At 38.5% G+C, this 11,840-nt stretch overlaps 2 protein-coding genes across 3 annotated transcripts; both read left to right on the top strand.

Annotated features, from left to right (window-relative positions):
* Positions 1-1,635: 1,635 nt before the first annotated feature.
* On the top strand, positions 1,636-7,619 carry c15h3orf52 (chromosome 15 C3orf52 homolog). Of its 2 annotated transcripts, XM_083984661.1 has the most exons (8): positions 1,636-1,971; positions 2,118-2,241; positions 2,659-2,739; positions 2,928-3,008; positions 4,301-4,433; positions 4,685-4,833; positions 5,834-5,904; positions 6,018-7,619. In XM_083984661.1, the coding sequence occupies exons 2-8, from the start codon at positions 2,173-2,175 to the stop codon at positions 6,202-6,204; spliced, it is 771 nt and encodes a 256-aa protein (XP_083840787.1). In that variant the 5' UTR covers positions 1,636-1,971; positions 2,118-2,172; the 3' UTR covers positions 6,205-7,619. The 2 variants fall into 2 exon arrangements, with proteins under 2 accessions (XP_083840787.1, XP_083840786.1); XM_083984660.1 differs by having other exon boundaries at positions 1,636-2,241.
* Positions 7,620-9,666: 2,047 nt separating this feature from the next.
* guca1c (guanylate cyclase activator 1C) lies at positions 9,667-11,642 on the top strand (the record flags this gene model as incomplete). Its single annotated transcript, XM_083984305.1, has 4 exons — positions 9,667-9,861; positions 10,371-10,520; positions 10,966-11,053; positions 11,303-11,642. The coding sequence occupies 4 exons, from the start codon at positions 9,667-9,669 to the stop codon at positions 11,437-11,439; spliced, it is 570 nt and encodes a 189-aa protein (XP_083840431.1). The 3' UTR covers positions 11,440-11,642.
* Between the last annotated feature and the right edge of the window lie 198 nt (positions 11,643-11,840).

Genomic DNA, 11,840 nt, shown 5'->3' with positions numbered 1-11,840 from the left:
ATTACCACCGTCTTTGCAGCTATTTCTCGTGATACCTATAATCAACATAACGGAAATCCCCTGTGTGTGCATGCAGGGCCATTAAAATCGACACATGGTATTCTATTAAGCATATTAAGCCATTTATTAATAAAAGTAGAGCAGTTTCAACTGATACTGTAACATGACAGAACATGGTGTGAAAACCAAGTCGAGAATAATACGCTTTTTTTTTTTTCATATGAACTTTGTCGGCCTCTACTGGTGACCTTCGGGAATTACAACTACAGAATTGCAACAACAGTGAACTTTTTCAGTTCCCTGTTATTGGATCCTCAGAATACAACATGACTCAAAATGCATCATGTAAGTGGCGTTTGATACCAGATACCAGTCAGCCATGTGGAAACACTGGTAAGACTGTCTCCTTTAAGTATTCTTGTCTGTTTCTCTCTCTCTCTCTTTTTAAAATAGACCTGAGTCTAATAATAAAGTCTATCTATCTATCTATTGATTGTAAAATTCACAAAGATGTGCTTTTACAGCCCATATGTTCATTAACTGTTTTAATCACAATAAGGTTAAAAGTGCAGCAGCAGGTGATAAATACACACATGCTCTTATAGTTTTTAGGCATTGGTCAAAACTGAAGGCAGATTTTCACAACTCTTACCACAGTCTTCAAAACGGAAATCCATGTGAAGCAAACTGTGAATCACGTGTCATTGCTTTTACACAAAATGCATTCAATGACCACAGTCACCAAAATTCATGAACTCCCAGATAGCAGTCCACCACCTGCAAAACACTCAACTGCACATTTGTTCAAAACAGTTACAGTAAAAAAAAAGAAAAAACAGAATGATGGAGAAAAAAAACTTTAAAAAAAAAGAAGAAGAAAGAAAACAGCTTAGGAAGAAACATCACTGGGCAGCAGGCAACTGTGGATTTCCCAGGCCAGAGAGGAGCAAACATCACAAAGTGAGCCGCTCTCTGCCATGATGGTTTGCCATCATCAGTCTTATTGGACCCTACTGTACAGAGAGGTCAAAGGGAAAAAAAAAACCATAACATTTGTTGTTGTGTGTGATATGTGGCTCCACCTCTCTGTCTGACTGGTTTGACGATGTTGATGAAAACATGTGGCCAATAATTCAGTGCACTCAATGAAGTGCTAACGTCTTTTTCTATCATAAAATACTGATTTACCTGAAACAAATATTCAAACCTAAAACATAAAATATATTTTCTGTAATGCTCTCTGTTGTTAATATTTTGTAGTTCAGTGTGCTCAGAGTGACAGTGTTTGTTTCCAGGGAGACTTGTTGCCAATGTTGTGGATACATCAGCTTATTTTAAGACATGTGTGAAGAGTTTTGTGAGAAACAGTTTTGAGGGTGAGATCAACAGTTTAGATGCATGTTGGTAATGACAAGAGCTTCAGCATTAACCAATGCTTGTTAGCAATTGAAAAAGAAAAAACTAATGTAAGAAGGTAAACTTTAGGCTATTTATAGAGAATATCCATAGAAAGCAGCAGCCTGCTTTCATTTTGACGCACCATGTGTTGACATAGGCTGAGTAAATACTATTTAATAACCAAGTCCTCAGGACCTTTCAGCTACCTGAGGGGGAAACGCAGAGTCACGTGGATTGCATACCTCAAATACCTGCACACAGCAACACACTTTAAGTTTCCCACGCCAATTCCCCTATGTAGCCTATTTATCGTCACCTCGTGGTTTGACAGAAAAAGGTTGGTTGTGAATTGCAGCACAGTCAGAGACACAATAAAATCCGCGGTTGTGTCATGCAGCCGTGGCGACGTGTTTCCTCCCCCGGTTCCTTAACCAGGCGACGCCTCCCGCGTCAGTGCAACCGAAACTTGTAAGGAGACTCACCTGTCTGACAGGAAGGGACGTGCCTCAGACAGAAGACAGTAATGGCTGCTTCTGAAGAGACGGACAGAGAAACTTTCCCAACAGCGGCCAGGTGTGTAAGGAGCCGAGTAACCTCTGTCTTCTAGGGAGTTCGTTTCGTTGCCTTTTTGAACTGTAGGCTATACATGTCCGCTTTGACTGTGTAGTTTCAATTTTAAAAGTTATAACCTACCGCCACTTCCGCGTTGGTAACTTCAGACAGGGTATACTACTGTAAGTCCAAGTTACCCGAGGCATAGAAAAACAATCGAGCATGGACACCGAGCTGCCCCTCTACCCCAGGAATGGGAGCGATGGGGCGTCAAGTTTATCTCCTGAACGGGTGAGTTGATGCCATCAATAAATGGGAGTTTGTAACAATTTAAAAAGCAGTTCTAGATGTAGGCTTCACTATTTATTTATTTTTTAAATTGGAATAACATTAGAGCTGAAACCATCAGACAGCTGTTTTGAAGTCCTATTTATGAACTATGAAACAAGCATCAGGATATGGGTCGATATGTCTCACTGTTTCTCATGTTTTGGAGACAAAGCAACTAACCAATGAATTAAGAAAATGATCCAGTTGATCATGATTCGAAATAACATGTGGTAGGCATCCTGAGTGTCACACATCATCATCATCATCATCATCATCATCATCATCATCATCATCATCATCATCATCATTTTGCATCAAAATTGCCATTTTGTGTGTTTAAATTTTACAATGATGTTCCCAATATTTGATTGCTCTCAGGAGACATTGGCTAATGGAGGCAGTGTGGCAAAAAACAACTCTGAAGCAACAGAAAGAGACATTTTCCTTGATGCACAGCAGGTGAGCTTTTATTAAGTTTGTGTCGGTGTTTGGATTTGTGAAGTTGCTCAAGAGAATACTGGAGAAAGACTTGCACCATTTCCATTTTTGTGTAAAGTGACTAAGAAAGAGCTCTCCAGGGCATGCACGGATGATAATTACTGTCAATTTATAGGAGGAAAGTGATATGTGTCGTTTTGCTTTGTCAGGTTCCTGCTAGTAACGGGGAGAGAACACTCCACACAGCAGAAGCTCAAAGCAGCCTGGGAAATGAGCGCACTTCTCAAGAGGTACAAGGTCTTTAAGTGAAAGATGCAGTTCTTGTTTCTTAAGCTTTGCCTCCTACACTTGGGGTAAAGGAAGTGTAACTTTTCTCTTGTCTTGTGACAACAGACTTAGCTATTTATAGCCTACATCAATCCCCTGAATAGTGGGGAGGATTTAATTCTGTTTTTATATAATGCTGATGCTAAAAATAATCCTCATCTCAAGGGACTAGAGTACAGTCAAGATCTTAATAGTAATATAGAGAGGAACCTCAACATCCCACTATGACCAATCACCTGGCAGAGAGGGAAAAGCTCACTGTTAACAGGAAGAAGTCTCTGACAAAACCGGACACAGGGTGGGCAGTCATCTGCCTCAACTGGTGGGTTTAGAGTAAAGAAACGATAAGAGAGAAATGAAAAGAGAAAGCAAAAAAGGCTGTTATACGCAAGCATTGTTGTTAGACATATTGTTATAAATTAGATTGATGCTTATGAACTAATGATGTTAGAAATAACAACAGCAACTATAGCAGCACCATGTAATATTATCTGACTTAAACCAGCCAGCCCAGTTTGGTCTATTATCTAAAATGAAAGTGTGAATCTAATTGAATCTGAATTTAATGTACTACATCTTTAAACAGCTGAGCTGGAGTAGGATCTAAAGGAAAAGCTGGTTTAGAGGGTTGCGACTATAACAGTAAATTCACAGTCTCCAGTCTGCCTTCACAACTTTAGCTTCCTAATGTGGGAATCTGTAGACAAAACAGCCACACCACAACCAGTGGGATGAATGCTATCTCTCCTAATCTGGCCAGGTTTTCCCCAGAAGGTTTTCCAGTCATCTACCTAATAGAAAAAACAAGAGTACTCGCAACTCTGCAGGACTCAGTGTCAATTTATTGTAGTGACGTACGTTTCGAGCAGTGTAGCTCTTCGTCACTACAATAAATTGACACTGAGTCCTGCAGAGTTGCGAGTACTCTTGTTTTTTCTATTTTGTTCATTGTTTGTACACTGCACCTGCCCTCACTGGTGTGATGTGCGTGTCCACTCTGTTTTTTCAGTCATCTACCTAACCCACATTGTTACAGCTGCAGCTGTACATGTTGTCAGATTTGACAATAATTGACAATGCAGCAGTGGATAACCTCAGTAGAAACTACAGAACACAGTTACACAGTCTTGTAACTTGGGATGGTACACTAGGTGCTGAATTGTGTCTTATTACTGTAATACTCCACAAAAGATTTAGGTTGACATCACATAGATTGTGGCCATATCTTGACAAATCAGTTTAATTCTGCCTCCAGAATACCACCATATCCAGGATAAAGAGGGAGCTGAATGAGGTCGCCTTCTGGAGAGTCAAAGTGTGGATGATCGTTGTCATCCTTGTTTGCCTCATCATTGCTGTGATAATTATTTCACTGTCCGTGTGCTCAGGTAAACTTTTCATGAGTGGTTTGTAGATTGGGGAGCGATATGCTGTATATATTTTTAAAAATCTATATCTAGAGAAGAATGATGTGATAGGTCAAATGTTACAGGGCCATGGCCAGAACGTCAACACTTTGTGCAGTTGTAAACTGTAACAGCTGTAATCAAGACCTAATGACACATTGTACGTTCAAATAATACTGTTTAAATACAGCTATCACTTATACAGTTTTTTAACCCATTTTCTCTGGATGCAGCAATTCAAGATGATCCGGATGAGAAGTTTGACTCTTCGCTGTTTAGATTTCCTCTTTATTTCAATGGGAGCTTCCAACTGCACAACACAGCCTTGAAGGAGGAACATATCATCAGTGAAACACTAGTAACTGTTCATCTTAAAGACAAGGTATGACCCATTATTATGACCTGCTTTTCAAACACTGTACTTAATATATATTCATATTTATTGGTTGTATGTATTTTTTATTTTTATTTTGCTATTTTATCACTTATAACTTAGAAATAACACATTAACACAATGAATAGTACATTTACTTGATTCATATGGTTAAATGGCTTAAAGGGACAACGAGCATTTTTCAAATGCTAACACACTTAGTTCAAAACAGTTAAAAACATGCTAACATGCTACATGCTGCAGCCCCATTGAAATTTATAGAAAAGCATCCTAGTTACAATATACAATACAACATGCAATTATTGAATGCACTCAATAAAGTGCAAAAATCTTTTTCTGTGTTAAGATACTGATTTATCTGGAGAAAAAAAGTGTGCTCTCTCTGCTTTTCCAGAATGGGACTTGTTGCCATTGTTGTGCATAAATTAGCTTATGAGCTTTTGAGATATGTGTGAAGTGTTATGTTGCTGAGAAGCAGTTTTGGGGGTGAGATCGACAGTTTAGCTGAGATGCATGTTGGTAAAGCAAACCTTTTTAAGAGTTTTGAAAAAGTAGCTTCAGTAATCCTCTTCCGTAGGACCAATGCATGTTAGCAATTGAATGTTAAAAGTAAGATGGATTTACTGCCATTTCCATTTTACAAAAATGTCTTCTACCTGGATCTTTTGTTATGTTAAATGAGAAAGCTGCGTAACTGATTTCACCCACAACTGAAAGTGAAAACTGCATGTTATGTGTTTTTAAAAGACGCCACTTTCAAGTGGAAAAACACCAGAGAAATGGAGACACTAATGCCACGAGCTTCACAGACGTAAAACCTGTTTATTGTTTTTGCCAAGAGCTGAAACCCCTTTATAGTTGGCTTTGTTTCTGAGAATTTATATTCACAGCAGTCTGCAGCAGAGCAGAGCAGAGCGTGAGTTTGTATCAGCCACATTGTTTCATGTCATTGTTTTGCCTCTGCATGCACCAACTTGCCGCACCCCAGGTGACTGACATCTACAGATCCTCCCCTGCCCTGGGACGCTACTTCTCCAAAGCAGAGATATCTGTTTTAAGGTGAATGCATGTCACCACCTCTGCATGGCACAACTGGATTAGGCATTTTATCGTTTGTGCATTGTGCCTGTGTAGTGAACTTCAGGACCTTTGTTTTTTTGCTTTCCCCACAGGAACAGCACAGTCATCGCTGACTACCATCTGACATTTCTCATGCCTGAAGAGCAGCAGGATCAGCTGAGAAAATTTATTTTGAGCAAGCAGATGGTGTACAACGTTTTCAGACAGTTTCTATATGACCAGGAGCCGCCCACTTCTGGGTCGCTGTACATTGATCCGCTTTCCTTAAACATGGTCTAAAGACAGGAGAAGCCTGTTTTTCTTGTCATTCAAATGAGACCACTCTCAACACTAAAACTCACACATGTGATTTATCAGATGTGTGATCTTTCTACAACATTGCAGAAAATGTGCACATCATGCATTTTTACCACAAGATGTACAAAACCACTCGGACACACCACTACATTTCTGGGTTTGTACAGGCAAGTCGATAGAGGACCTAATTTTATGTTCTCTTTAACAGGCTTTGAAACCGCCCTTCATCACATTAATTACCATTCAAACTGAGTAGTTTAACTGCTGCAGTAAAAAAACAGCTTTGAGCTTTGTTTCATATATGAAACACAAGTTTTCCTAATGTGAATTTTGTTTTGAACTACTGTGCCTTATTAATGATAAGACTATGAATTGTAAGTGTATTCATAAAAAATATTATGCCACTTTGTTTGTGAATGTATTTTAAATGGAAATGCAAGTGTTTATATTTACATTTATGTGCCCTTGTTTTTGCATCATCAGGCATGATTTGCAAACCAAAACTGTCGACCGCTGTAAAAACATTTGCCTAGAAGGTAACAAATTCTGTAGGAAAATAAGCTGTAGAGAACTGTACTGGGAAATGAACTAAACCATTCTGTAGGTAAAAGCTTGTCCACTTAAAACCATATATTCTGTATTCTTCTACACAGAAATTGTGCTTTGTGCATTATATTACTACATGCATCATGTTATGCTTTGTGGTGAACAGTAGAGGGAGTTCATGTCCCACACACAATAACAACAACAGTGACTGTTGCATGTGGGACATGTAGACATGCTGCTGTCCTGCTAACTACTTGGGTGCATGCTACCTCTCCAGTCTTGTTCTTTGACTCTCCACCAGCAGAACCAAAATTTCCACGACACTGTTGCTCAACCTCACTTTTCTCTCTTGATCTTCTGGTTTTTTCATGTTTTGTTTTGTTTTCATGTTTTTGTTTTTTGCTCAGACATCTTCCTACTGAGTTGAATAAGTACCAGGTTGTTCCAGTTAATAGCACCAATGATATGCCACAGACATAAATCATTTCTGGGTCAGTATGAAAGATCACAGTCTGTTTCATGCTGTGTCATGTCATGTCAAGATTACAGTACATGATTTTTATGGTAAGAACAGGGAAATGGTTTGATTAAAATAATCAGAGAAGATAAAATGTAAAGTCCGTAATTTCTCATATGTAGAATATTTTTTCAGATGTACCTGCCTGTCATTTCTGAAGCAGTGACTCTACTGTACAACTGAAATATACTTACTATCAATCATGATCATGAAAATCACTTGTAGTGGAAATGCTATTACAACATGAACTCTTTATGGATATTATGGAGAGAAATATTGGACCCGCTATCAGGACCCGGAGTCCGAAATAAAGATATATATATATATATATATATATATATATATATATATATATATATATATATATATATATATATATATATATATATATATATATATATATATATATATATATATATATTGAGCATTTGTTTTCTTCTCTGTCTACCTTTCCTCTTTTTCTTGAAGAGGGAAATACATTTTCACGTGCAGCTCTCAGATGTCCATGCAGCATGATCGTCACATGCTGGTCAAAAGGTCAAGTTTAAACAGCAGCACATCAGTGTGATCCAGGTTTCAACATTTTATTACTGTACATAAAACCACATCACTCCACCCAGGTGCTCTTTGAAATCCTCAAACATTGCAAATGTTGAGAAAACAAGAATAAACGTTGCATGTTTCTGTTGCGACTGAATTTATTGATTCAGACCGAATAACCCTTGCTGACATAAGCTGCTCTTTATTGTATTCAGGGTTAGAGAAGGTATTTCTGCAGGTGTCTATCTCTGTTCTGTTAAAAGTAAACAGTTTTCTTAATCTGTTGGCAGCAGTGAGCCACCGTGTGCCATGGCACCCGGCAGCAGGTTGGACCCAGGTTGTGTTTACCTAGACTAGTGGATACTAGCGGCCTTTGCTGTCTGTAGTCCCTGGTGGTCCATCTCCTCAATCCTATTTTGAGAACTGCTAATCGTCTAAAGCCAGATTTACTAAAACAAGCACCCAGAGCTTTGATAGACTGGTGGGTTTGTACAGTAGTCACTATTCTAAAGCTTCTGCCACACCCATGATCCTGTGACATGGGTCAAATTGAGCAACACAGGTCACATAATGGGTCAACAGTGCTGGTTAAACATGGGTTAATTCACTGTCTGATTTAGTGCAAGATTTTCCATTGATTCAACTGTCTTGCAATTAAAATCCACTCACAAATGTGAGAATATAAAAATGATCTATATCCTAAAGCTTAAATTGATGTCTTTAGATTGATGATTATATATGGTAACTAAAACAATTCTGTAATATCCTAAACATTGTTGCTAATCAGTGTCAACTCAGCCATTTCGATGTCTTAGCATTAGTGGAACACTAGATGTGAAAGCTCTTTAAATATGTTATACCTTCTTTGCAGGTCATTAAAGAAGGAGCAGACCATGAACCTCCTTACCTGACTGCACATCCTGCACAAGTTCTTTTAGAAGTGGAGGTGAATGTGAAGTTAGTTCTTTACATGTAAACAAAGTGTGCAAATTAACCAAAAATAAATGACATAAAAGAATAGACAATCAGTCACCCTTCAAAACACAATGACAACCTACACATGTGACTGAGCAGGTGGATGGAAGGTATATTTTTGATTCCTCTATGAATCTATTGTGTCCTGTTACAAAACCATAAAAACAAAAGACCAAGCAAAAAATCTCTGAGGGCCCAAATAACTCATAACTTACAGCACTTAATGTGCGTTATGTAGCTCAAAAATATCCTAATGTTTCTAAAGAGGATTAGCTGAACCAACTGAGGAATTCCCTTTCTTAATTCCTGGAGAATCCCAGAGGTGTGTTGTAACCTCTGTGCATGTCCTTTATGGGTGAGTGAGTGCACCTCCGTTACATAAACACTCACAACTATGTGATTTTTTTTAGCATGCAGCAAATTAATGCCATGATGAAGGGGAAATGGAGAGGAATTACATTTTAAAACTTAAACTGATAAATAAATGAATAAATAAATACTAATAAAAAAATACAACTTTGTTCAACATTTATATGAGACCAAAGGGCAAAGATCATCAATTAAACTCATTTCTCTCTATGACATGAATTTAGACTTGAAGGAACTTCCTGTGTTCCATATTACAGTCCCAACCCCTCTTCAGTCAAAGAGCATGCAATGCTCTCAGTTTCTAGGAAGACTTCTGCAGTTATCCCATTAAAGGGTTAGGTCTCCTTTTGGCCATCCCACGACTTAAAGATTAGGGCAGTTATTGTATGAGGCTTCACCTGCGCCTCAGTGTTGCCAGAGCTCAGCACTAACACTGACCTCTCTCACCATCAGCTCTCTGCAGGATTCTGGATACAAATCAAACCTCTGGAGGAGTAATGGGTTCCCACTGCTCAAGCCTGGATGATATACTGGAAGAAGATATGCACCACTGGTATACCAAATTCATGAAGGAGTCTCCCTCGGGGCTCATCACGCTCTTTGAGCTCAAGACAATGCTTGAAATGAATGGTATGACAGAGGAGGCCAGCAGCTATGTGGACCAGGTCTTTCTCACCTTTGACATGGACGGGGTAAGAAAATATCTGAAATACATTTCTTCTTCTCTTCCCAGCAAAAAAAATAATGTGATCCCTTCAAAAATTTTTAATGTTAATGAAGAATTTTTCCAACAACTGGGGCACCGTTGCTTAGTGAACTCCTGTTGCATCTACTTTGTTGAAGAAAACAGATCAATGCTGCTTTGATAAAATAGGTTTGCACAACATTATAAAATGAGTGTTTAGAGTTTAGAGAGATTTCTGGTTATAGAGATTTAAGTAGTTTAAAATGAGGTTACACCGTACTCTTTACAGGGCTCAGGGCAAAAGGTCACACATAAACATGTACAATAGAGCTACAATACCAATAATTGTCTGCAATCCTCAGAGTTACATTTTCCATATAGTGCTTGCATAGATGATAATATGCTAAATTGTGATTTAAAGAATCGTAATTGAAGTAAATTTTGAAATTGCAACAGAACAGAGGATAAACACCAATGGTCTGTCACTTACTGTTTATGTTGTATTTTCTCTTGCAGGATGGCTACATAGACTTTGTTGAATATATTGCAGCAATAAGTTTATTGCTGAAAGGAGAAATAAACCAGAAACTGAAGTGGTACTTCAAGCTTTTTGATCAAGATGGGAATGGGAAAATTGACAAGGAGGAAATGGAGACTATATTTAAGGTAGTGTATATTTTCTCTTTGAATTTTTCATATGCAGGGCTCACAGTTCCCAGAATCATAAAGCTTCCCTGTTCGACTGCGAAACAGCAGAAATTGGTTTAACTGCCCATGAACTAACAGTAGACATGCTAGGTAATCCAGGGGGCGTCTTATCCAACCCCACGTCTATTTATGTCCATGTCTATAACCTAATTCACTGTCTGAAGACAACATACAGTAATCACCCTGCCGATTACATGACACCTTTTCACCCTGTTAGAATTATCTGCAACATTTCACCAACCTCACCCATCATGACCCAATTTCTTATTATGTTCTTTTCAGTGGACCAGTATACAATCTATTGGTTATTTCCACAATTAACTGGCTAAATGGAAACAGACACAACATTACTAAACCTTTGTATGCATCTGTGCAACAACCAATGTGTAAACTCTTTCATCAGGCAATTCAAGATATCACCAGGATTTACGATGTCCCCCCAGAGGAGATCGTGACTCTTGTATATGAGAAAATTGACGTCAATGGAGAAGGTAACAGATACTGTGTCATCTGTCCATGATATGATGATTTATTAGCCCTCAACATGCAAACTATCATATTTGTAAAAATCCTCAGAGTTTGTTTTTTGTCAAGAGACTGGTCCTCAGAGAGAAACATTACATGATTAAATGAATTAGAAAGAAAGTTCAGATAAACACTACAACTTCATTGTACTATATATAGGCTGCCCCATAATATTCTGAAGAAATGTCAACACTTTGCTGTATTTGTGTCTTCAGGTGAGCTAACTCTGGAAGAGTTCATCAGTGGAGCGAAGGATCATCCTGACATCATGGATATGCTCAGCAAGATGATGGATCTTACCCATGTCCTGGAAATCATTATCCAAGGTCAACAGAAGAACGCTGTGAACTGAACTGATAATCAACGAGCTGGACTTTGTGAGGAATCAGGATTGTTTTTGTTGCGGATTTTCAGATGGCAGCAGTGTAAAGAAAAGAGTGCATGTGCTTGAAGAAGAGCCAGGTCCCATCATGGACAGCACAGTGAAATGAATGAACCGTACCACGCAGATTTTTCTGGACGTTACCCACAGGGGAAAGGAAACATGCCCCCTTATTTCTGCTTGTGCTCTCACAGTTCTTAAATGATGGTCCTTGTGATGTTGAAGGTTTAAAATACTGTATGGTTAATGCGTTTGGACAGCCTCTGTGAGGACAGGCCATCTGCTTTGAAGTTCTCATCATGCTCCAAGTAAATGATGCAAAGTGGATAAATCTTTGATTTAAACCATGAAGAGTTTACTGAGTGGGAAAC

Source organism: Trachurus trachurus (genome assembly GCF_905171665.1).
Source record: "Trachurus trachurus genome assembly, chromosome: 13".
In the NCBI taxonomy this organism is placed as follows: Eukaryota; Metazoa; Chordata; class Actinopteri; order Carangiformes; family Carangidae; genus Trachurus; species Trachurus trachurus.
The sequence above is the reverse complement of the archived record's forward strand: the minus strand, read 5'-3'. Positions and strand labels throughout refer to the sequence as shown.